The following is a 25,321-nucleotide window of genomic DNA, read 5'->3' as shown; positions in this document are numbered from 1 at the left end:
GGCAGCCACCTCAGAGCCTCTGGGTCCTGTTCTGGGCTGGCCCCATGCAACAGGATTAGCTGAAACAGCAAAAAACAACAGCAGCGTCACGAAAAGCCACCCCTAAGTCATCGAACGGGAATGGTGTGAGCCAGGGTCCCAGCTCTGCGGCGTGAGCAGGCACGGATCAGCTGTTTCAGGGCAGGAGAGCTGGAAGGCTCTGGCTCACCCACATCAGCCATGCTACAGGGTCTTCATCTCCAATGAACAAAACCACTCGGACAGAGCTGTCCTCTTACGGAATAGATGCGTTTTTAAGAAGCAAGTTTATGCGATGTCTTGGTATAATCAGTAAAAGCTTTTTATGGAGCCATTCTGTAGAAAAAAAAAATCCAATATGGGAAATTCGCATCCTTCAACACGTCATTAGATCGCTGCCGTGTCCCCACATAGTGGCAAGACAACAAGAACGACCGTGACAGAATGGCAAGGGCAGACGGGAGTGGGTTGGGAAAAATCCTGGCAGAATCAGGGCTGGATTGTGTCATGGCTGTGATGGGAAGTGGGGGGGAATGTGGGCTCTTCTAGACGCCAGGATCTTCCTGATGAGGTGACACATACTGCTGTGGGCAGAGATTTTGGGGAAGTTCCACTATTCTTAGCATCCCTCTCCCACTTCCTCCGCTAGATGCATGTGCCTCATCACAATGCCCGGACACTTTTTCACTGTTGCAGTCACTGTCTGTGAACTCTGCCCACAGCATTACTGCGAAGGCAAAATGTTTATAGTGTGTTTGCATTCAGAGAAAACATTCCATGTGTGTAAAAAGTCATTACTGGCATTTTTTTCCCCTCTCCCTCTCCTTTCCTTGCCCAAGTTCTAGCGGAGAACCTATTTTGCAGTGAGTTATTTATGGCCTGACAGAAGTGCTACTGACAATTTGAGACTCACAGCTCCAACCCTGGGCGATGAGACAGACTTCTTCCTAAGAAAGTCCTCTACAGGCAGCAGCAGGAGATAAAACCATATTTAAAACAGCATGGAGGAAAGTCCTCTCCTGCTCTTTTGAATGTTAACACTTGAGTTTCCTTTCCCATTTGTCCCCAGTGAGGTTTCTGCCCCCAACCTGAACTATGCTCACCTCATCCAGCTCTGAAATGTCCCCAACCCTGATGGCAGGGCTGGGTTTCCACTGCATGAGGTGGTCCCCTATGTTATTACTCCCTCTCTCTTTCCTCCCCTCAGTCTGTCTCATCTATTCAGTTGGCTTCACCTGCTTTTAAGAAGCTTTTTTAGCTCCTTTAGTGGGGATTTTTGCAGTGGTGGGATTTGCAAACCTAAACATTGGGTTTGCAGTCCCAATTGTCGGGCTTTGCAAACCCTTTGACAAAGGGATCCTGCTTGGAGCACATGCTTTTCATTACCAGAATCACACCAGGCCGGAAGAGCCAAGTGTCCCTGCAGGCATTGGTACTCTTAGGGCGAGAAGTGTTCGTAGGGGTAAAGCAAACATCTGGGAATCACACAGCACATATCTATGAATCACGGGCACTGCAGCCCAACGGCTTGTCCCGAAGGCGGAGAAAGAAAACCTCTGAAGGCATTACCTCCCTGAGGCAGGTATAAATGGGGCAGACGAGGACTCGAAAGGGCTCTCCGGTGCTGCTCCTCATGGTGCCGAAGACCTCGCAGAGGAAGGTGATGAACCCCAGCCAGCGCTCCACATCCCGCTGCTGCAGCTCCTCCCGCATGGTGAAATCCTTCTGCAAGAGGGACAGAGACAAAGGGCTGCATCAGCAAAACTGCACCTCCAGGGGAGAGGCAACAGCTGTCTAGATGAAGAATTAAGAGGAAATTGAAACTCAGGGTGGGGGGAGGAAGACAGACAGAATGACTCTTTAGTAACAGCAGGGAGATTACTCAACACCAATGGAGTGGCTGGAATTTAACTACGGCAAAGCCACCAGAAGCAGGTACTGTAGAAAAAACGCCAGCCTCTGTAATGACTGCCACGGCTTCCCCCTGCCCAGCCCTTCCCCTTGAATGGACTTGGGGACTCTTTGCCATATGCACAACCAAAATTGAATGAAAGTGACTGCAAGTGGCTTAAATGCAGTGCCTGGGGGATGCGATGGATGCTGGTGGCTGGGATGGGCTTGGTGATCCAGCATCTCCAGCAAAGGTAGCTCTGAGCTGGTGTTGGGCCGGGGGCTTTCCAATGCTCTGCCTGCTCCCTGGGGTCTCACAGACATACAGCAGAGCCTGGCTGCCTGCCCACCCAGAAGATTAGGGGAGCACAGAGTTGATATTAAAAAGTCACTCTGCTCCTGAGCTGATGGTTGCCATGACCAAGGATTATGAGGATGATGTGATTTATGGAGCAACACCGGGAGTGAACGAGCAGGGAGGCAGATGCCTCCCCCACCAGTCCTCCAGCCAGGGAGGAAAAAAGGGTTTGCCAAAAGGCAGGACATGAAAAGGGGTATGTGTGTGTTGGGAGCGTGTGGCAATGAGCAAGGAGGAACAGAGAAAAGCAAATAAAAAACTTTCTAGAGGGCACCACCACCACGTGGGATGGCACTAGAGTGTGCGCACCACTCGGAGCCGAGAGGTCTTCCCTAGGCTCTGAGCGATGCTGCAGAGCCTCTTGCAAGATGTCCCACATGAGTTCACTTGTCTGTCTCCATAGTGACCTTTCCTTGTTATTAAAAATTAGTAGGCACTAAGTAGGGGAAAATCAGAGAACAGGACAAGTTCGTTCTCAACAGTCTGTGTTCCCAGCACAGTTTGCACAATGTTTTAAATCCAGCAACTAAATAAATTATCCTGTATCTTTTTCATCTCACTTTATTCCTACTGCCCGAGACAAAGGCTTTGCTGCTCCTCGTGCTCCAACCTGCAGCTGTACTCTGTAGAGCCAAAGATAGAAAAGCCACCACACCAAAGATCACTCTCATGCCCTGGACAACACATGGGAGTCATTTCTTTTGAAGCAAAGGTAAGTAAAGCAGCTACTAATGAATGCCAGGCAAAAGCATGATTATTTTCATGACAGCACTGTATGCATAGAAGATCCAAGAAAGGAGCTATTTATATGTTTCACTACAAAAGGGAAAAAAAATTGCATATGCAGGAAAAAGACTTGTAAAATACCCAAGCCACTTATTAACCAAACAGTGATTACTAATTCCTCTCTACACACATTTCTATAAGGCAATTGCCCAACTGTGTCTGTGACTGAAATCAACCTGCAGCCAAACACTGTTTGGTCTCTTCAGGCTCTCTGGGGTAGTCTGCAAAGCTCTTCCTTTCATTACTCAGCTGGTCACAGGCTGGTGGTGGAGGAGAGATATTTGCCAGCTCAGGTTGTCACCCCAGGGTTATTGAATTGCTCATTCTGGAGTCTTTGCTTGACCTTTACTGGCAAAGAAAACCAAACCAAAACCAAAGAGAAATGTCCTCCTGACTACTGAGCAATTAAAAAAGCCAACGAGAGCATCCCGTGCCCCTTGGCTGCACCAAGGGAGCCTCCAGCCCTGTTCCTCTGCATGGCCACTCCTTCTGGGTGCCAAGGTTCTTCCTTGATGCCCTGAGACCTCCTCCCATACCCATCGTCCAGCAGGGGCCGCCAAAAAAGTGCCTGGGCATTGCCTGTTTTGAGATCCCTGGTGCACACTGGGGAGTTCCTAGCTGCTCATGATAACCACACCGGGCTTCAGGTGGATGAGCCAAGAACAGGAGAGGAAAAAACCTCCCTGTGTACGTGACAGTCCCTCCGTCACCCCTAGAAGCCACCCTAAAGGAGCCTTGAGGTTAGAGGAGGGATTTATGGTGCTAACAAGTGGGTTTTGTTGCCAGTTCCAAGGCTGCAAGGAGAAAGCATACCTTTCCTGGCTGAGCAGGGCACTGCCGTTCACTGGAAGCAACCCGTGGCAGGCCGCTGGGAAGAGAAAAAGCCTTTCTGTGCTATCAGCTTCAGGCAGAGCCTCAGCCTTGCCCAGAAGAGCCACCGTGATGTTCCCATCAAGGCTGGGACAAGCTGCAGCCAGGGCAGGCTGCGGGAGGCTGGAGCATGGAGGAAGCCTCTGCAGAGCCTGCAAACTTTTGCTCAGTGCCCTTTGCAAACACCCATGTGACTACTACAGGAATGCTCCCAGACTGAGAAAACAGTTAGATTTCTCTTCTGTGATAACCCCGCTTCCATTTCTTTATTGTGAACTCTTCCCCCAGGGCTTTCCTGGAGGCCACCACCACAGGGGACCAGCCTCCACCTGTGCCATGTTGCACAAGCGCCTTTACTCGCAGCCAGTTATTTACGTGACTCCTTCCACTGCCTAGGAAAGCATGCTGAGTATTTCAGTGATGTGTCAGCTCTGAACAACTTTATTTAATGCGGTGACGGCCACGTTGCTAGTGCCCCAGAACCCTCTCCACAGCTGAATAATCTGTAACATCCGAGACAGAAACCTCGGCAGAGCTGAGATGGGGATGACGGCAGCCTCTAGGAGCAGACAAAGCTCAGGGAGAACATTTCAGGTTGCATTAGCAAGACTCTCATGCTGCGGCTTCGCGTAGAAATGGGGGAAAGCCTTGCTGGAAAAGCCATTAGCAGGCAGCCTTGGCATCTGTTTAGACAACTGGGCTCCACTGCTGCCTCTGGCTGCGTGAGCATCACAGCACCCTTGTGCCTGATGTGTCCCTCTGCAGAAGGAGGGATGATATGGATTCCTTTGAAAAAGTAGGAAAAGCACCTTGACAGGTGGAATTAGTTTTGGACCATGTCTGTCTACAGGCAAGAGTTGGGCTCCCCAGGAGTCAAACTTCCACAGCAGCTGGACTTGCTCTGGGCATGGAGAACATGCAGAGCAATTCAAACAGGTCCCCAAGGAGTTAGCCATCAAAACAGATGAGCTGGACCAAGGCAGTGGGAGAAGGGAAGAGCCATGGGGCTGCACAAGCAGGGACAAACTCCATGTCCCATGTTGCCACGTCTAACCCACAGACCTCTGGATCACAAAACCCTTCAGAAATGGGCTGAACCCAGACGGCAGAGCCACTGCCCTGCCCCGTGAACTTTATTTGCTCTGGAAATGACTTGTGGAGTTATACAAAAATAACCTGTGGATTGGCCTGCTTAGGTGGTGAAGTCAGTGCAGTAAACAAATTATCTTTCATCAAATTGGCTGTATTTTTAAACACAAACTGTATTACTAATTTGGGGGTGCCCCGGCCTGCAGATAAGCTGAGTGCATTTACTGGATGACCTTCCTCCAGCACTTATAGTTTAAACTAAAATGTATTTATACCAGGTATCAGGGTTGGCCTGGTTTGAGAGAAGAGATCATTAGGAAACCCCACAGCAAGTGGGGGGATGCCAAGGAGACCTGTGAAGGGGCTCAGACAGGACAAGTTCAGGGCACAACCCAAAAGGCTGAGCACGTTCTTCACGTTAGGATCCTCCATGCATGAGGGGCAGGCCAGGGGTGGCCCATGCCCATGCACTACAAGGATGGGCACACCCTTGGGAATGTCTTGCATGGCAAGGAGTCCTTAAGCTGAAGCTCCTGCCAAGCTTCTGCCAGCAAGGGATGCAGAAAATGCTGTTTGCGTGCGGCTCTCTACTCTTGCACCCAAGTCAAAGCCCTCTTCTCATCTGGATGCACCTCATGCAATGCTATTGCTTCTTGGCCCAGGCGTGGCATCTCCTAAATACCAGGCTCAAGACAGAAGAACCCCAAGGAGAGGAGAAAAATCCCTCCTCTGCTCCTCTCCTGCTGTTGGTGGGCAGCAGCATCAAGGAGGAAGAAGGGCAGCACTGCATCTTGACCATCAGACCTAAGCCCTTGCTCCAGCACCGACAGCTGCAGCCAAAAGCTCCTGTGCTGTCTTCATCCTTGTTGACTGTGGGACACGAAGGGGGACTGGCAGCTCTTCCACGGGCTCTCTTCCTCTCCTCTAAAAGCAGAACTCCTGGCCCCTGCCTGTGCCCAAAGACCACACCAAAATCCCACCACGCCATGGCTGCCCAGTGCAGAAAAAAAAAGAAAAAGTGGAGCTAACAGCTTCCAAGCAGAGAGCAGGACTTGGCAATAGCAGAACAGGAGACAGATTTATTTTCAGTCCTGCGTGGGCTCCCATCACCTCTGTACCCTGATTTCTCAGCTGGCAAGTGGGAACAATTTACTCATCTTCCTCTGCACAACACTTTGGGGTGTGTGACTGAGACATGCAAATTGTAACAATTATTATCACTCTAACAAAAGAGCTATTGACATTTAAAGCAGATAAACCCTTTAAATTACAGATGACACTCTGTACCCGGCCTTGCAAAGGTCTGGGCTTCACCCATCCATGAGGCATTTCACTCCCACGGGCTTTCATCATGGCATTTCCTCAAGCTGGCTCCACAGTCAGGTGCACAAGCACCCATCTCTTCTCAGGCAGTCCTGGCCACTTTGGCAAGAGCAGCAAATGAAACTGGTGGCTTTCAGCATGGATCTGGCTTCTTCATTGCCACAGCTCTGTGTTTCTGTCATTTTTTTACACCACCATCTTTCTAAACGTGTATGGCAGCGGTCTCCAAAATGTGCTGCATGGTGAAGGTCTGGGTAAAAACCACTGCATGGGCACCTACTGATGTGAAATGCCGCAGCCCAATTCCACAAGACCAAAGATCCTGCAGCTGTTGGATAGACACATCTTGCAAGGAGGAAACGGCTAGGTTTTGCCTGCTCTTACTGTGGAAATATTGCTTATTCCTCTCACATGGAATTGGGCAGGAAGGGGAAATGAGGGTCGGAAAACTCCCGGCACTCCTGAAGGTTTGCTGGGAGATGCCAGGCAAGCTCCCAGCATCAGCAACATCCAGGAATTTTAAATTCCTCGTTTTTTGGGGTACCTATCCTGAGGCAGAAGATAATCAGAGACTGCAGCCAACGGCAGCGGAGGGTATTACCCATCTGCATACCCAAAATAACCCCGTCATCCCAAAATGAGCAACTGAGGGGTCACTTGAAACCCATGCCCCCTGTCCCTCCACCACCCCTCCATTTGGTCCCACACTTGGGACCACCCACCCGGCATGGGTGTCTCACGACTGCCTCAGGGAGGCTCACAGGTCCTTGGTTAATTATTAATTCAGTCAAGTTTTACAGCTCCTGAGGGGGAGCCTAATAATGGCTTTGCAAACAGAGAAGCGTTGCTGTTAATCTGGTAGTTGCTGGAGATCCTGGAGCACCGTCTGGGTGGATGCTCTGGAATGGCTCAGGGGATGAAGTAGCCCTGTCTGGCCATGAGGAACAGCTAACACCATTTAGCAGTTGGCCTGATGTAAAAATCTTCTCTAATGAGCCTCTGAGTGGACACACAGTCTGCACAGAAAAGGTAGAGTGGGGAGGAGGCAGCCCAAGTACATCCCACACCTCTCTCCTTTTCTCTTGCAGAGGGAGAAGAACCAGCACTGAGATGCAGATGCCATGTCCCAAGGGTCAGTGGAGCGCACGGTTCAACTGCACTGCATCCCATTTCGGCCACAAGACATTAGCATCCTGTCAGTCACAAAGCCTCATACCTCGTTACTGCAGGAGCATTTCTTCAGCCAATTTTCAAGTGGGATAATGCCAAGAGCACATATGCTCTGAAAATAGATAGAGAGAAGAGGTGGGGGCACGCTGGGCACCCCGACTGCTTCACCAGAGGGTGTTGGCCAACCCGTCCTCCAGTAGTACCCAGGTGACAGAGCTGTCTTCCTTGTTACTTAATTTTCACTGTTGCCCTTCCTACCCAGCCCCACTCTGGGTTAAGGCTGGGCTCACAGACCCCGGTGGGGTGCTAGCTCAGCTGGCTAACAGCTATTTGTCACTGCTGCTGAAAGCCCTGCTTCTCCCACGAGCCTGGACCTGGCTGGAACAGCTCATCTTCCTAAGAAAGGTCTCAGTAATGCTGAGACACACAAATTAATTGACTCACTGGGTGGTCATCAGAGCAGCCGGGGCACCTGTTTGACCCGACCCTGCAGGACACCCCACGGCAATGCCTGGAGGAGGCAGCTCCCGCTTCTCAGGCTTGCTCCCCTGGGATATTTCGGAAGAGCTTTACCACACATCTCAGTCCTGCTGCTGCAGATCCCTGCCTGTCCCAGGAACCACAGCACTGCTGGTCCCCACCACTCCATGGAAAAAAATGAACATAACTCCCCCAGCAAACATACATGGACTGTTTTGAATTGCTGTTACAGGGGTGGATGGCTTGATGGGACTCCTCCAGCCCTCCTCTGTGCCAGGGTGAGGTTGGAGCCCCAACACCATTCCTGGCATCCATTCAGGGGCCACTTCTGTGCCTGAAAAAACACCCATGCAGGTGGGGGTTCTTTTGGTCCAGCTGGAGCTTGCCAGCAGGCTGCATTCTTATTTTAAGCTCCACGCATGCGACGTGGCCCCTTGCTAATGCAGTGGTGCCAAGGAGTCTATGAGGATGGGTCAAGCCTGCAAAGACAGCCATGAGCACCGCCAACGCTGCCAAGGGGACAGGTGCGGGTGGGTGGCGGGGGCTCCTTCCCTGCCACTCTGCTGTTTTGAGGCTTTTGTGACTTTCCACCTCATGGATGCAACCAAAACCTGAGCTGACCTTGTGGCATAACGCTGTGAGCATGGTACCATGAGCAGCCTCCATCACATCCAGAAAACTGAGAGGCTTGGGCAGTTCGTGCCCCTTCTCACAAACCCCAAAAACCTCTCTAGGTGCAAGGGCCTGGGATCTCTGAACGTCTCCGTTCTCCCCAAGCTCCGCCTCACCCAGCAAACTGCCGTGTGTCAGCACAGCAGGGGTATACAAACTGCACAAAATCTGTGCCGTAAAAATAAAAAATATTGCAGAAAGGCTTGGGAACCCACGAGCAGCTGGCCAGCTTGGTCCAAGGATGGGATTTTCCCCGTCTTCCCAGAGCCTGAACTGCATGGTGAGTAGGGAAGTGGAGGGGTCGGGGTTAACAGGCTCCCAGCTGGAGATATTTGAGGCACCCAGAGTTCGTGTAAAGTTTTATTCTGGGACCCTTTTATAAATTCTTTTGGTCATGGGAGAAAACGCTGCAACTGTTTAATATGCAGGGAGGCAGTGGCTCTGGCCCAGCATGCGGACGTTGCTGAGCAAACACACCGGGACCGACAACCCCCTTATCTCTGCTATCCACTTTTCACTCATCTCTCACCACCACAGCCAAGGGGATGGGCACGGACCCGTGGTACCAGCACTGGTGTCCTGCTGGCTGGGCTGCTCAGGGCTCCCTGTGACAGGGATGAGCTGCATCTGACAGCTGCGGCCCCGAGCTGAAGTACCAGTCTGCTAAAAAGCATCGCCATCCAGCTCTGTTTACACAAATTATTGCAGAAAATCTTTCTTTGGGGGTAATGTTTACAAATCCTATGAAGCCAGAGAGCTTCTACTATAGAAAATGTTGTTTTGGCTAACATTTTTTTTAAAGGATGTAAAAGAATCTGCTCTGCTCGCCCCCTGAAGATGTACGTACCCTACATGCATTGCAAGCTGCCTGTCCGTGTGGGAAAAGCTGAGCTTATGGAAAGAACCAGGTTGAAAAGCTGCAGAAAACATGAACTGTGAAACCCTCGGTCCCTCCAAACTTTCTGTCTTTATAGACACACTCATGATCACCACGGCACATTCTGCAGTGTAATACACAGCATCCCGGTGGAGCTTTTCTATAAGACAGCAGATGGCAGGGGCTGGAATATAGAAAGACATGGGACAGCACACCTCATCCCTAGGAGCAAAGCACAAGTGGCAGGTTGTGTCTCCCCAGCCCAGCACTATTTCCTTACCACTGTGGCTTTGTGCTCTGTATCCAGTTTCACTTCCTGGTGCTCCCGGACCGGGGGCGATATTGCTGCGCTGGGTTTCCAGCATTGTTCCAAATGCTCCTCACACCCCCTTATTAACAAAATAATGTGCAGAGCAAGTGTAATAAAAAATAATTAAAAAAAAAAAAAAAAAACAGGAGAAGAAAGAAAAGTGGAGCAATTTATCACTGGGAAGGGAAGAGGCAGCATGGGCAAAGATGATCACACTGGTTTCGGATACTCAGCATACAGGGCAAGGACAGGGGCTGCACAGGATGCAGTACGTTGTGCCCACGGGTGTGTCACAGTGGGGTGGTATCGTCCAGCTGTCCTCTGCTTTCCTGCGTCCTCAAACCTTACTGCTGCATTTTGCACCGGTGACAGGCCTCATTTGCTAGCCAGGCATGGGACACAACCTGGAACACCTCTACTGTATCTCATCCCTCACCTGCACACACTGCACACCTGGTCCCACAGTCATTGCTGCTGGAGTGAAAAAACAACCCTGTGCTACTGCATGCACAGCACCCTGTGTCATGGCCGCCCATGGCCATGCCTACAGGGGGATATGGCCGAGACCTGTGGGGTCTGCCAGCTGAGCACGTCCCCCTGCACTCCTGCTTATGGGGAGATGCCTGGGCCCTCCAGTGTAGCAGAGATGTGTCGGGATCTGGGAGGTGCGATGGAGAGGCACTGCACTGCTGCTGCTACCGAGAGCGCTGACATAAACTGCCTGGCAAAAACAGGGATGGGCCAGGCACAGGACATCCCATTTCACTCTGTTCCCACGAAAGAAAAATGAAGTGCTGCCCCCTCCAGCATCCTTCTCCCCAAGCCCAACTGCCAGGCTGACGCTGGCACCTGCATCTGCTCTGGCCTTGGCAGGGACAGCTCCAGCTCCAGCTCCAGCACCTGCTCCCGTGCTGCATTCCCTCTGCAAAATGCATAGCTCATCCCCAGGAGAGAACTGAGGACAAATGGCCGAGGCGGTCATTTGACACATGATTAAGGCAATATAGCACTGGTGTTGCTGTGCTACAGCCCATGGGTTCAGGGCTGTGGGGTTTGCAGGGGTGTCAGCTAAGGCATGCTCCTACAGTGCACTTCTGCTTTTGGGGGGACAGCAAGGCAGCTGGGTGAGAGGGGACGGGTCCGTCTTTGGACTTGTCTAGCTCCAGAAGGAGCTGGTGAGCTTGAGTCCCTGCAGGCCATCTGGGCTTGCACAGGCATTTGACCTCGGCTTGCTGCAAGCCTGCTCTTGCAAGGCAGGACTGGGGAGGCTGCAGGGTGACCCCAGGTAGGGCAATGCCTCGCGGGGTGCTCACCCTGAGCCTCCATTCTGGGGGTGCAGAGCCACTTCTGCCAGCTTGGAGCCACCTCCCAAGCTCACTCCTGTTTTCTGTGTCCCCAATTTGTGGATGGGGGTTCAAAATGGGCACCAGGAGCAGGGATTTCCCAACCCCGCAGCTGTCGACCATTCTGCCATGTCCTGGGGACAGATTTGAGCCTTTCGAGAGAAAATGGGTCCTCTCTGCAGCAGAGCTGGTGAGCCAATGCCAGCTTTTTAAAACTCCATCCAGCCTGGTCAGAGGGAGATTTGCTTTAAGCAAATTGATTTTGAGGCTTTTTTTTCCCCACCTCTCCTAAGAAAGCATGCAGGCTGGGGGTACCCTCTCAGCCCTGAGCATCCTCACCCCCCAGCAATGAGTGGGAGCAGCCTGGGGGCTCTCCTGGAGGGCAGTGGCTGCCTGGATCCGGCCAGGGCTGCAGGCAGGCTGCGGGCAGGCTGCACAGTCCGTAGTCTCCACCTAGTTTCTGGCGGAGCCTCTGTTCAGCGCTGCATCCCTGCATGGGTCCATCCACACCCCAGGGATGGTGGGGCCTAGCCCCTGTCCTGGCCCTTGGTCCTTCCAGGGTGACAAAGAGCCAGAAGGAAGCACGCACAATGTATTTATGGAGCAAAGGAGGCCATTGGTATTTTTTAACCACATGCCTGAGTAGTGCAAGATAAAATCTTACCAGTGCAGTGAATTTGAGCTGTTCTTTAAACTCCTACAGCTTTTTTCTGCAACTTAGTCCCGCTTTCCAATCAATCTCTCAAATGGTAAACTACCTGGTGCCCTGCTACCCTAAACTGAACACCTTCCCCATGCAGAAGCATCAGTGGGACTGCAGCCCCTGCTGCCTGGTGCCTGGGGGATCCCGTCCACTTCCCTGCTTCCCCAAAGGCTATTTGTTGCCTTTTTTTTGCACGCCACTAAAGCCCCACATCCTAGTCCTCATCCCACTGTTAGTTTCTGAAAAGTGCTGATCCCTGGTTCATCCTCTCCCCGCCACCCTGCTCCTCTCAGCTTGCTCTGCTTGGAAATGGGAAAGTTGAAAGCATGCAGCCTGACTTTTAAGCCAGGGCTCCCCAGTAACTCCCAGACCTACCTGGGACCTTCTGCGAGCAGCTCCCATAATGCCAGCACACCAGCCCACTGCCACACTTGTGCGGGTTTCATTGGGCCCCAACAAGGATGCAAAATAGAATATTTCAGAATCGTGGTGCATCTTCAGAGACACTCCATGGGGAAGGGAAGCGTGGTGAAAGCGTGGCTGATGCCGATTCTGTTGGGACTGCCTGCACAGCTTGCACAACAGCATGTGTGTCAGCACACATATACACCTATACATACTATGTGTATATGTGTGTGCATTAATTTAGAATTGCCTTTGAATTTCCTGGGCATAAATAAAACAAATCCCACCTGCCAAGCTCTGGCTACAGGGCTTTACATTTAGCAGGTGGGTCCCACAGCCATTCACAAAACCAGGACAGTGCTGCCAACATCTGTGCAGAAATGCTAGTGCCTTTCAGCACGAACCATGCATATTGCTTCCATGTCCCTATTACCACAGTACCCACTCACTTCACCACCTTCGGTGTCTTTATCCTCCCAACCCAAAAAAGTGCTCCCATCACTAGGAGGTTAAGTCATTGGATCAAATAAACAGGGAGCTTGCAGAAGAGGAGGGATTTCAGCTTACTCTTCCCAAATCCTTGCACTCAGCATGGTAAATGCTTCCCTTTGCACCCTGATTTATTGAAAGAAATCGATCAGAATCAGAATCATCTAGGTTGGAAAAGACCTTCAAGATCACCAAATCCAACCATCAACTGTCAGTCAATTCTCCAGTACCTAATGCCTCAAGATTTCTATCCCAATAAAGGATTCAAGCTAAATTTTACTCATCTGTCCTCTGCCTGGGCTGACAGCAACAGGTTTATGAGCTTTGCAGCCTTCCCGGCTAAACTCCTCCAGAAGCAGCTACCCTGAACATTTCAAATCCAGCTCAGTCCACCAAAACACAGGTGTGACCGGTGCCAAAACCCACAGGGTCTGAGTCAAGTATTTAAAACCAGAGAGAAGCACAGCATCAAACCACGGAAATGTCATTTTTCGGGCATCAGGAGATTGCACTTATATGACTAATTTGAATGCCTCAGAACAAACTTCTGCATTTGAGCAAGCACCAGGCTGATGAGCATGGAGGAAACCCTGCGTGGGTATACAAGAGGGTATGTAAAAGAGGATGCAATAGAGTATATAACTGGGTATGCACATCCCACAGCCCAAACCAGGATATGCAAATGGTTATGTAACTGGGCATGCAACTGGGTACGTAATTAGGTATGCAATTGGGTATTTAATTAGGTATGCAGTTGGGTATGCAATTAGGCACGTGATAGGGCATGCAGTAAGGCATGCAATGGAAATAGTCCCAGCCACTGGCACCAAGGCATCTCCAAAGATGAGGACACACCAGCCTTCACCTCTGTCTGGGTGCACGTGTGAGCCCTGCAAGGGGCTGTGCTGGGCTCTGTATAGGGATGTGCCCTTCGTTTTTTCTTCTTTTTTCTTCTTTTTTCTTCTTTTTTCTTCTTTTTTCTTCTTTTTTCTTCTTTTTTCTTCTTTTTTCTTCTTTTTTCTTCTTTTTTCTTCTTTTCTTTTCTTTTCTTTTCTTTTCTTTTCTTTTCTTTTCTTTTCTTTTCTTTTCTTTTCTTTTCTTTTCTTTTCTTTTCTTTTCTTTTCTTTTCTTTTCTTTTCTTTTCTTTTTTAAGAAGGTGTCAGCCTTCTGTTTGATGTGTTGCGGGCCGCGGTTGCTAAGGGGAGCAGTGTACAATTACAGCCCCAGTGATGTCCTCTCTAATAATATACTTCGCTATGCATAGCTCAGATGCAGACACATCTTGGCTATAAAGAGCACAGAGATTTGAACAGAGGAATACTCCAACTTATGTTACATGTGAAGGGTCTGTGGCATGTTGCTCAACACCTCCCCACTGCAGAAAAAAGCACTGTGGCCAGCAGAAGCCAGTGACTGAAACTATGACAAGCAAAAATCTCTTGCAGGAGGCCTCCTTGCAATTTATTAATTGCACAGGAATCTGTAGGGGGTCAAAGAAACCATGCATGTATCCACCGAGACATTTTTCGTGCCCTTCTCCCTCCAAGGTCCCCAGTTCATCTGTGTCCATCCCGGGGGCTCGTGCAGCCCAAAATCACCCCTCATACCACAGCAGTACGTACATCAAGGGACCCATGAGTGAAGGAACTATGGTTTGTTTTTGGACCTGGAGAAACAGTTTGTAGCTACGGTTTGGGTGGAAAGGAGGAGGAAAGGGGGACAATTGCCCCCAAGAGGAAAGCACAAAGGCAACTGGTGCTGTTTTGCACCATTCTGCTGCAGCTAATGGTTTCCCAGTGAGTATCTGTAGTCAGATCAAGTGTCTTAGACTGAACCCCAAAAAACAAACTCAATGAGGAGAAATAAAAAACCCCAACACTGAGCCTAGGGCCAGCAGCATCTCCCCAAGGCTGATCAGCCTGCCCCACAGCTTCCATCCCCCCCTTTCCTCCAGCATCCCAGGTTCCCAGCATCCAGCTTCAACAGCAAGGCTGAAATTCGGGACCGAAACACAGCGAGATGGAAGAATTAAAACCAGGGTTTTCCTGACCCCAATCCCCTCGTTTCAGGCAAGGACAGCTGTGCATCTTTTGCATATGGAGCAGCTCCATTCCCAGCTGCAGCTGCACGCTTTGCGAGGGCACACGCTGCTTGGGGAGATGCTCTTTAGTGGAGCTGTCTGCAGGAAGGGGATGACATGACAGCATTCCTGCACCACAGTGCTGGCGTCTGTTTTGAGATCAAAACCAGTGCCATGAGATAAGCTGCGAACACGTGCAGCCCCTGGGAGCAACCAGTGCGAGCACCCCTCCAACACGGGCATTTGTCAACAGCTGAAAATATAAAAGGAACTGGGTTAAAAAGACAGTTTGTTCAGCAGTGCCTAAGGGAGATGCTCCACCCTGCGTCTGGGGCTGAGCTGCTGCAATTTGCAGGCGTTTTGCTCCTAGAAAGAGGGACAAACAAGTCCACTCAGCCCCTGCAAAACAGGAGCATCTGCTGGTGCCATCTGGGGGGTGAGCAGCTCGGCCCTGGCCAGAGGGATCAACCAAGGGAGGGGCATGGTGATCCCGATTTATCACACCCCAGCAGAGTAATTCCCCAACTCGCCAGTGCCCAGCAAGCCGAGCTCCTTAGGTCCAGGGATTGGATTAGCCTGAAAGGTGCTGCAGAGACACAAATCCAGCTCCAGAGCAAGAGTTTTATTAGAGTTTTTTAATTAATGGAAAATTATCTGGAAATGGCTGTTGGAAAACATCTGCCTGATGGTGGAGAGGTCAGGACTGGAGCTGGGCAATGTTAGATTTTCCCTGATGCAGCCAACCCCCCTGTTTCACAGCTGTGACAAGTCTTCTGTACTGTGTACACGCATCTGTCCCCTGCCAGGGCTATCAAGCCTGAATGTGCCACAAAAAATGCTGTTTTGGGGCTGATCAAAGTATTTCATAAATCAGTGTGAATGCATCTGATTATTTTGGTTGGAAAAAGAAACTGTGTTTGGAGAAAGTCAAAATGTTTCACTCCCAGAAATGAAATGTTAAATTATTTAATTTCACCTAATGTTGTGCTTTTCATTTGTACTGACCTTTTGCCCCACCAGGATATTTTTAAAAGATGTGCAGTTTTGAGTGGAGCAACCCCTTTTGCATTCCTCTGTGCTCTTGCACATGAAAACAGTTACCCGCACAGCCTGCTCACTCTTTGCATATGATTTCTTTGCAGCTTTCCAAGGCAGATGTTGCACTCCCTCCCTGTGCACCAAGCACAGTGAGGCTGGTTACACATTCCTTGGAAGCATTTAGGGATTCTCTGGAGAAATGAGATATATTATTTATCCTGCACTCCAGCCATGAAGAGCTGAATGTGAATCCATTCATTACTGCACAAGATGCTACACCATAAATCAGCTCACTGGGTCTGATGATAGGGGTGGCAGTGCTGTGACAAGAGGGTGTCGTGGTTCTGCTCGAGTGGGCAGCTGAGCTCCACCACAGCCGCTCTGTCACTCCCCCTCCTCAAAGAGGAATGGGGAGAAAATATGTGAAAAGGGCTCAAGGGTTGAGACAAGGATGAGAAAATCACTCTAATTATTGTAACGGGCAAAACAGACTCGGCATAAGGAGATAGTAAGATTTATTGCCTATTACTAACAAGCGAGAGAAGTGAGAAAACAAAGGAAAAGAAAAAAAACCAAAAGTACCTTCCCCCCCATCCACCCTCTTCCACCTCCTCCCCCCTGAGCGGCGCAGGGGAACGGGGGAATGGGGCTATGGTCAGTCTACAGCACTTCTTCTCTGCCGCTCCTTCTCGGTCACTCTCGTCCCCTGTGCTGTGGGGTCCCACCCACGGGATGCAGTCCTTGATGAACTGATCCGGCGTGGGCTTCCCACAGGCAGCAGCTCTTCAAGAACTGCTCCAGATATGGGTCCGTACCAAGGGGTCCATCCCTCAGGAGAAAACTGCTCCAACCTGGCTCCCCTACGGGCAGCAGCTCCTGCCAGGTCACCTGCTCCTGCGTGGTCTCCTCTCCACGGGCTACAGGTCCGGCCCGGAATCTGCTCCGGCAGGGGTCTTCCACAGGCCGCAGCTTCTGTTGGTGCAGGGCCACCTGCTCCACCGTGGTCTCCTCCACGGGCTGCAACATGGAACCCTGCTCCACCGTGGTACTCCATGGGCTGCAGGGGGACATCCTGCTTCACCATGGTCCTCACCACAGACCGCAGGGGACTTCTGCTCCGGCGCCTGGAGCACCTCTCCCCCTCCTTCTACACTGACCTTGGCACCTGCAAGGCTGTTCTCTCACTCCCGGCTGCTGTCTGGCGCAGCGTTTTTTCCCTGTCTTAAATATGCTCTCACAGAGGCGCAAAACAACATCGCTTATTGGCTCAGATCTGGAAAACAATGGGGCCCTTCCCAAACATGGGGCAGCTTCTAGATCTTTCTCACAGAAACCACCCCTATGGCTCCCTGCTACCAAAACCTTGCCACGTAAACCCACTACAGAGGGCAAGTTGGAAGGGTCCTCCCCAGCCCAGAGGGGCTGCCATCCTCTTCTCCTTTTGGGTAACATCCTTCTGCTTCTGGCCATCACTGCTGGATCCTGCTTTAGCTCTGCTCTTTCTATCTTTTTTATATTGCTCAGGCAAACCCATCTGTTGTGTCCAGGGCAATAAGAAAAGCAATGTGGAGTTACCCTAGCTTACAATAAATACTGATTTTCTTTTTTTTTTTGTTTGTTTGTTTCTTTGCCTGTTTTCCTTGTTGCTGAATGTCACCATCATTCAAAACCAAAACACAACACAGGTTCACCCTGGCACCGCTGCTGTAACAGCCTGCTGAGCAGCTCCCAGCTGTTTCAGTTGCAGTAAATGATGAAAGCAAGGTGACACCGGATCTCAGGTCTGCTCTGTGACTTATGACATCTTGCCAGGGGGGTACCTCCTCCCAGCCATCCCTGGGGAAAGCAGGGGTTCTGCCACATCTGCACACAGCCTACTGGAAAAAAAAACAAAAACACCACACAACTGATCTTGGTTGGGATTAGTGGTAACAGAAATGTGCACGTTTCTCCTTGTAGGCTTTTTCCAACGTTTTAATGCACAGGGCTAGCCTCCCTGTGCTGTGTATGGCAGTGCACTGAGACACACAGACAGTGACGATCCCACTTGTTCCTGAAGATGCAAGGAGAAATTCCAGGTAACCCTGCCAGGGAACCCTGATACAAACGGGTCACCAGAACTCATCCCCGTTCGGTGATTTCATCTTTACAGAAGGCCGACACCTGAACTTGCTGTCTTCTCCTGATGCACAATTTCTCTCAGCTCTGGTGCAGACACTGGGATATTCCCTGGGAACCTATTTTTTAAAACCTATCTTTAGGGCAAAATTATTTCTGCAGCAGGGCGATTATGTGACTTATGCGCAGTTCTGTCGGTGGTTGAACTGCCTGAGTCATGCAATCCGTGTATCAGCTATGGAGCCTTAAAAACCTCTAATCCCAGGAAAAGGAAAATAACCTAACATTAAAAAGCACTACTATTTAAAAAATGACAAGTGTATTGGGCAGTTGTGTGGTGCTTAGCCATAAAACTGAACTTAAGAAGCCCTCCTCCATCATGGCCAAAGGAAATAAAAGAGACGGATGGTTTCCTTGAGTGTCTGGTGGCCACAGAGCTCCCTGCCCACAGATGCTCTGGCTGTCAGGTGAGAAAGGACTCATCCTGCCCACCTCTGTGCATCCTAGGGCAGTGCTGCATGCCCATGCTCTCCTGCTTCCATGCCCACAACCATCCCCAGCTGCCTCTCAAGGGCTTGGCTGCAAAGATGCTTGAGAAATGCTGTTCTCACCTAACTGCAATGAATTCAGGGATAGATTCACTCAGAAGGGGCATGGTCACTGCACACAGCAGCCACCTGCTGGGGACGAGCCGGTGTCAGGAACCATGTGCCTTGGCTGCACTCTTGCACCAAGACCATGTTTTCCTCCTTAAAAATAGCTTTTTTCCTCTTAAAAGGAGACAACATCTTGATTTAAAGCCAATGAAAATGAAAATTTAAAGCCAATGAAAAAGCAGCCCAGTGACTCGCCTCCTCCCCACTTTCAAACTGTTTTGCAGGGAGCAGGAGAAATGGTGGGCACGGCTGCTGTGCCCCAAACACCAGGACATGCCTGGTAAGCAACATCTGGGATGCTTGGATGCCCTAAATGACACCCCCATAAGCTGGATCTGCTCCTCAGTCTGGGTTCAGGGCATTGAAGTCTTGGTTGGCCCAGGACAAAGACACAAGGGCTGGTGGGAAGGACAACTCCAGCCTCACCAGCAGGCTGGGACTTTTGATGAGCTGCCCCTGGCCAGGAGAGCCCCTAGGAGTTACTGCTCCAGTGGTGACATGCAGAAATGTCTTCACCCCTTCTCAGCTCAGCCAGCACCACAGCTCCCAGCAGCTCCATGGGGTGGGCACTGGCTCTGCTCACCCTGACAGCCTTGTAGGAAACAGTCCTCCCTGCATGCCTTTGCATCTTGCTAGGCTTCGCTTCCAGCAGATTAAATCCCTCCCAGTTGCTTATGAGTGAAGAACATTTGTAGGTATCCGCCTTTTCCCTCTCTTAGTTATACATATCTTGTTTTGGCTTTCACAGACTTCTGGAGAGAGCCTTTGACATTGGTCTTCACAAGAGGATGCAAACTCCTGTAATTTGGGCTCTGATCTGAGATGAGAGAGCCTGGGCTCAGACCTTGCACCACTGTGGGTTGTTGCACAGGTAGCCTCTCCTGGAGCACTCAGTCTCTCCACATCATCCCTCACCTACTGTAAAGCAGAGGGAAAACTCTCACCCTTCTTGGAGTCACATCTCCTCGGACTTACGTGCAAGTCGGATCCAGGTGGGCTTTCTAAACCCTGCTCTCGTGATGTCATCTCCCTGCTATGACATCACGTGAAACTGCAGATACTCCTCTCATCACCTTTGTCTCTTCCCTCCCCATCCTCAGTCCTTCCAGTAGATATAGTCGCAAAAGCAAGAGCAGGTACTCAAATGAAAATATCAAGAGATTTGAGAAGAAATACAAGCTGGCTTTTGTGAGGCTTGTTTATGAAGCCACATCAGCTTGTGTCAACGGAAACAGAATAAAACAGCTGAGCACCCTGGTTGCAGGACCCAGAATTACTGCAAATGAGGGAAACCAAGGCAGAGGGAGATGGAAGGACCTGCCCAAGGTAAAAGACTGATCACTAGCACAGAAAACTTAAGAGCCCTGAATCTGGTAGACAACCAAACCTACCAGACAACTGGCTATCAGCTTTCCTCTCATGTCCATATGAAAATCCATTGCCAGAAACATTTTCCTTAAAATATGCATTTCTAGGCCAAGCTTCCATTTCTGGAAAAAAATAAATAAATCCCAATATCCCCAGTGAGCACCGCTGTTCTGGATGCTGCTGCCCACAGACAGCAACATCGGTGAAGGTGGCAGATGACAGCTTCTTCCCTCCCATCCCTGTAAATATGACTGGCAGCCCTTTGCCTACTGATCGGACATGAGAAGGTATCTGGAGGGCAGGAAGACATCTCCTTCCAACACCTCCTCCACAGCAGGATCAGAAGCACAAGTGGCTGCCACACCCCACTTGCCCAAAAGCTGTGTTTGGCCCCTACCCGGTACACACAGGCACAGCAAGGAGGGCAGGCAAGTGTGCCAAAAAAAAAGGCACAATTCTGAATATCGAGCATGTGTGGAGAACAGTCACAGAGAAAATGAGAGCTACTTGTACACACGTGCTGCAGATGAGCTGTGTGTGTGAGCAAGTGGCCAAACAGAAATGCAAATTAAAGTGAAGATGCAAATTTGTGCTTTCATCTCTGCACACTCTGTCTCCAGAGAGGCAAAAAGACGGAAGTCTATGTGACACCCTCTCCAGAAAGCACACTCCCACCTCAACTTTGCTGTAGCTGATGGTTTTTGGAGCAGAACAACCAACCAGTGCTGCTTATACTACTAAGCAAGTCACTCAAAATAATTAGCAAATACACAAATCATTAATGTCCAAGGTGCAATGAGAAACCAGGAGCAAGCCCTTCCGCCAGGTGATGCGGCCAACAGCCTTCCCAGGGACCATGACATAATGTGATACCCATGGTGCTGAGAGGTGTGGGAAAAACAGCAAGAGAGCCCAAAAGAGCAGCAACGACCCTTCACTTTAAGTGCCAAGCTCACTTCTCTTCATGTCACGAGGATGCTGCCACAAGCAACCCACTCCTTTCACAGATGGGCCCTGCCATAACATACTGTATTTCCACGTACAGCTCCTGAAATGGGAATGAAGAGCAACTGGATGATGCCTGTGGTGTAACAATGTCTACAGTAACTATTAAAGGTGGGCACAAATGAAATGCAGAAACACTTATCTTCTCATTTCCTGGGCTTAAAAGGAATTTGGTAAAAGCTCAGCTCCTGCCCAAATGCATGGTAAGACCTGGCAGGGTGAAGCTGCACGCGCCTAACCAAATAATTTCATCTAATTACCTGCAACATGTTGAGGAGCAGACTCCGGAATTTGGTTCCTTCCACCATAAAGAGGGCCATTTTGTCACAGAGTTTGGCTGCTGTGGAAGCAAAGCTGCGGTCTGTCACTGCTTTCTGGTAGATGGTCTTAACTATCTCCCCCAGCATCTCCTCAGAGTTGGTGGAGTTCTGGGCCTCCTCCATGAAGGTGGTGAGCTTGGAGTCAACATCACTGCTGTTGTTCCTCATGCTGTTAAGGATTTCAATTAATTTGTCCATTTTGTTCTTTTCAGGATTGGTGGTTTCAACTGTGACTTCATCCTGGTCCGTGAAAAGGGAAAGACAAGGCGTCTGTTACACAAGGAGAAAACAGATGCATCAGCTCTTGTCCTTCCACAGACAGCAAAGGGGGAAAAGGGACTGGGGAGACATATAAACAGACCTAGAAAAATCAGAGCATCCTCTAGAGGTACAATGGTCTCATCTCAGCATTGAAAGCCACAAGTACATGAGTCCTGACCCAGAAATCTTCCATTTCCCCATTTCCCGCAGTACACAATCCCAGAGTTTTCCTCCTCAGCCCAGGGAGAAGATGCGCTTGAGGGTTCTGAGCCAGGATACCAAGGTCAGATCACCCCGACTGCCTTCACAGTCTCAGACAGGTTTCTGGCCATGTCTGCTCAGCTTCCTGTCTGGAACATGCTAATAATGGTCTTTTTTTTTTTTTTTTTTGCCTCTATTTTGAAAGTGCATTCTTGTTTGCAAAATGCTCACATAGCAATACCACAAAAATATCTACATTTTAATGTATATTTAATGATTTAAATTGGGATCAAAGATGTCACATGTTCCAGGCATTAGAAAAACTCTTAACTTTTCCATCTCTTGACTGTTACACATTTTACTTCATGTCATTACCACAGAACTAACTTACTGCTTCTTTTTAATATTTAATTAAGCATTTGTCCCTTCCTCTGCATCATAAGGCATGCATCCTGCTTGCTCTGGTCTGCTCCCTTCACCTCCCATGGTTCAATCTTAAAACAGATTATACCATACATACCTGTAGCAATTGTTTGGACAATTGCAACACCAGCCGGCAGGAGCTATCAGGAGACCAGCAGGGTTAACTACACACATCCCAGAGTGGGTGCTTATGTGATGTGTTTCTTACCAGATTATAAAGTTGCAGGGCAGACACTGAAGTGAATACTCTGAAAGTCTCTGCTATACTTCCATTGCTTTAAATAACAAAACTAACTAACAAAATCTCTTCCTCCCCCTCAAGGCACATACATAAATAGTAAATGCACATGCATTCAAAGGTATACATTTCCAACGTGCACTCCCATGGAATTGTATATGTTCAGGTTATTTTTGCTACACATTTTGAAAATCTCATTGGAGATACCCCCACGAATGCATTTTCCAGTCTGAAAAGAGAATCTCAGGAGAAAGAGTCTGGGTTGCACATAGGGCAAATGGAGATCTCTGAATTCCTCAGAAATCTGAGGTTGAATATTGTTTGGATTCTCCTCCATCACTTGCAAGCAATAGTTTTGTTATTGTTGGGTTGCTGGAAGGAAGGGGAAAGATAAGGGAGTTTCAATTCATTACCGAGATAAATGGATATCAACTTTTAAGTAGCTGACTACAAATACTCAGCACTCAAAAGTCAAAGCTTGGTATTTCGCTCTGTATTTGCGGAGAGATGAATTGCCTTTTTTAGACCTCTCTGCAAGGCAGATGAGCTCTGCAGAGTAGAGGCAGTCAGCGGGGATCAGCCTCTGGGGAGGGAGTGCCTGCCTTGCAGCTCGAACATGCCCCAGCCTTCCCCGAGGGTGTTTGCAGGGATAAGGACGAGCTCCCAGTCCCTCCTGGAAAACTGAAGCTGGTAGCAACCTCAACCATGGAGGCAAGCTAAGATCCTTATTAGCACTGTGTCAGTAAAAAACCTCCTGAAGAAGCATGAAGACACTTCAACAGAAGTGTTGACACTGGGAAGATTAAGATAAGTTGGGTGCATTACATGGAGACGTCCCTTGAGCCCAGCCCACCCTGTATGGCCAGCAGCCAGACTCTTGGAAAAAAGGTAAGTCCAAAAAGTACCTTTTCTTTTAGTCTCCTCCGCAGCCTGTCTTTGGAAGACTGAAGCAAATTGATCTTGGGTCTCTCCCCAATGCGCTCATGAATACTGTCTTTCCTCTTGGTCTCCAGCTCCTGGATGTACTGCTGGGACTGCTTCTCCACCGCCTCTGGGCCCTGCTGCGTCTCCACTGGATTATGCACCGTGCAGACAGAGGTGTCCTCGATTTTCAAATTCTCAGTCTCTTTGGCGTTTCTGTGCATTTCTTTGTCGTTGGGTGAGTGCTTCTGGTTGTGGTGCCATCTCCGGTTCTGGCTGTAGCCGTGGTAGCCCGTCCTGCTTGAGGAGTGAGGGGCCTGGCCACCTTGGTAGAGTTTCTGGTGGTCCCTGTTGTGTTTGGTGCCGCCTTGCTGATGATCTGTGTGCTGCTGAGACTTGTTCCCTCCGGGAAGTCTCTGCTGTCGCCTGGGAAGTCAAAGAAAGAGGTCGGTATGCCCTTTTTTGCACAGACTAGTAGCAGAAGAGCAACAAAGATGAGGTAGGTCTTTTCTGAGCAGGCACCAGTAACCATATTTACTCACAAAATGGCTTCATTCATGTAGTGTCTGCAGTGTCATGGAGATGACATAAGAACAGGCTACCTAATGATCTCAGCCCTCTGCATTCATATAAATTACTCCAGCAGCACTGTCTCATAGCAACTAATGTTTCTAAACCCCCTACATCAAATGCATCCTTCATGGAGAGAAGGAAACAAACCCCAGACTCAAACCACACGACACCTAAAAAATGCTACACTATGTCATGTTTGCTTGGCAGGTCAGTGTTATACCAACTGGGCCAGCACATCTGACTCAACAAAACAGGCTGGCCCTCGGAGTGACTCTCCGGTCACCCAAGTGCAAAAGAGGAGCCAATTTAATGGTATCTAACACGATCCAGTACTAACTAGCATATTTCATCTGAAAGTTTTCATAAGTAATTGGATAACATGACTTTGGTTCCCAGGAAAAGCTGCCCTGTGGTTCTCTGTGAGATGAAGACTTGCTTCCATACTAAACCAGGGAATATTTGGTTAGTTTCATAGCAGCAGCTGGAAGTCAGGCAGGGAAAAAATGTCAGAAGTCATGTTTTTCTCAAGTCATCCCGATATGCCTGGCCTGCAGTATCGCTCCCCTGCATGTCTCCTCCGCTGCACCAGCTGGGCGTATTGCTGTGCTCATTTGCAGTATGCCATTTCCAGCCTATCAAGAGCTTCTAACAGAGAAAGAAAAAAGCTAAAAAGTAAATTGCCAAGGAAAAGAGGTGCCCACACCAAATGGTTTTGCCCTGTCTTCTATTTCCCTTATGCACGTCCTTCATCATTGCTATGCAGGGGATGTGTATGAAGAAACTGAGGACCACGCTCAGCTCCAGAAGCATGGGGAGCCAGGACCAGTGGATCTGGACAGGAGGCAGTAAGAATGTGGCTCAAAGTGGGCAACATGGACATTCAACAGGCACAAAGAGGAGGAACTGCCCATGAGTGGTTTGCTGGAGGGACCAGCATGGCTCAGAAGCCAGTGCTCGCCCCTCACTGCAAGCAGTAGCCGAGACTGCAGGTCCCCTAAAACCCAACAGCCAAGTGGAAGAAATGCTTTGGCAGCCTTTTTGCTTTTGCATTCAAAGCTCGTGTCATCTCCAGAAATATGCCTGGCATGACAGGGCTCCTCAGAAGCAGACGCCATTGCACTGAGCTGTGAAAAAACAGCCCAAGGGTGAGGAAACTTTCCTCTTGCTCCCTCCTCCAGGAAGCTGGAGTGAAATTCCTGCCAGCAGATGTGGCCAGAGTGTCTTGCACCCTCCCACTGAACTTAGGCCGCACCTCGAGTACTGTGTTCAGTTTTGGGCCCCTTGCTACAAGAAGGACATCGAGGTGCTTGAGCGAGTCCAGAGAAGGGCGACGAAG

At 49.7% G+C, this 25,321-nt stretch overlaps 2 protein-coding genes across 6 annotated transcripts in view; one reads left to right on the top strand and one right to left on the bottom strand.

The window, feature by feature from the left end:
* The window catches only part of LOC311426270 (uncharacterized protein), a 448,189-nt gene that overhangs the window by 239,417 nt on the left and 183,451 nt on the right, over positions 1 to 25,321 (top strand). The gene's annotated exons all lie outside the window — the stretch shown is intronic.
* Positions 1 to 25,321, bottom strand: part of LOC311426284 (CBP80/20-dependent translation initiation factor-like) — a 172,489-nt gene that overhangs the window by 21,247 nt on the left and 125,921 nt on the right. For 4 of the 5 annotated variants that reach the window (XM_084502556.1, XM_084502552.1, XM_084502554.1 and 1 more), the window contains 3 exons: positions 23,397 to 23,838; positions 21,309 to 21,608; positions 1,588 to 1,743 (listed from right to left, as the gene is read on the bottom strand). In XM_084502556.1, coding sequence (XP_084358682.1) covers positions 1,588 to 1,743; positions 21,309 to 21,608; positions 23,397 to 23,838 — 898 coding nt within the window. Of the gene's footprint in view, positions 1 to 1,587; positions 1,744 to 21,308; positions 21,639 to 23,396; positions 23,839 to 25,321 lie in introns of all 5 variants that reach the window. The other variant, XM_084502553.1, reaches the window with a different exon arrangement.

The sequence above is a fragment of the Aythya ferina genome, assembly GCF_964211825.1.
Source record: "Aythya ferina genome assembly, chromosome: W".
Lineage (NCBI taxonomy): Eukaryota > Metazoa > Chordata > Aves > Anseriformes > Anatidae > Aythya > Aythya ferina.
The sequence above is the reverse complement of the archived record's forward strand: the minus strand, read 5'-3'. Positions and strand labels throughout refer to the sequence as shown.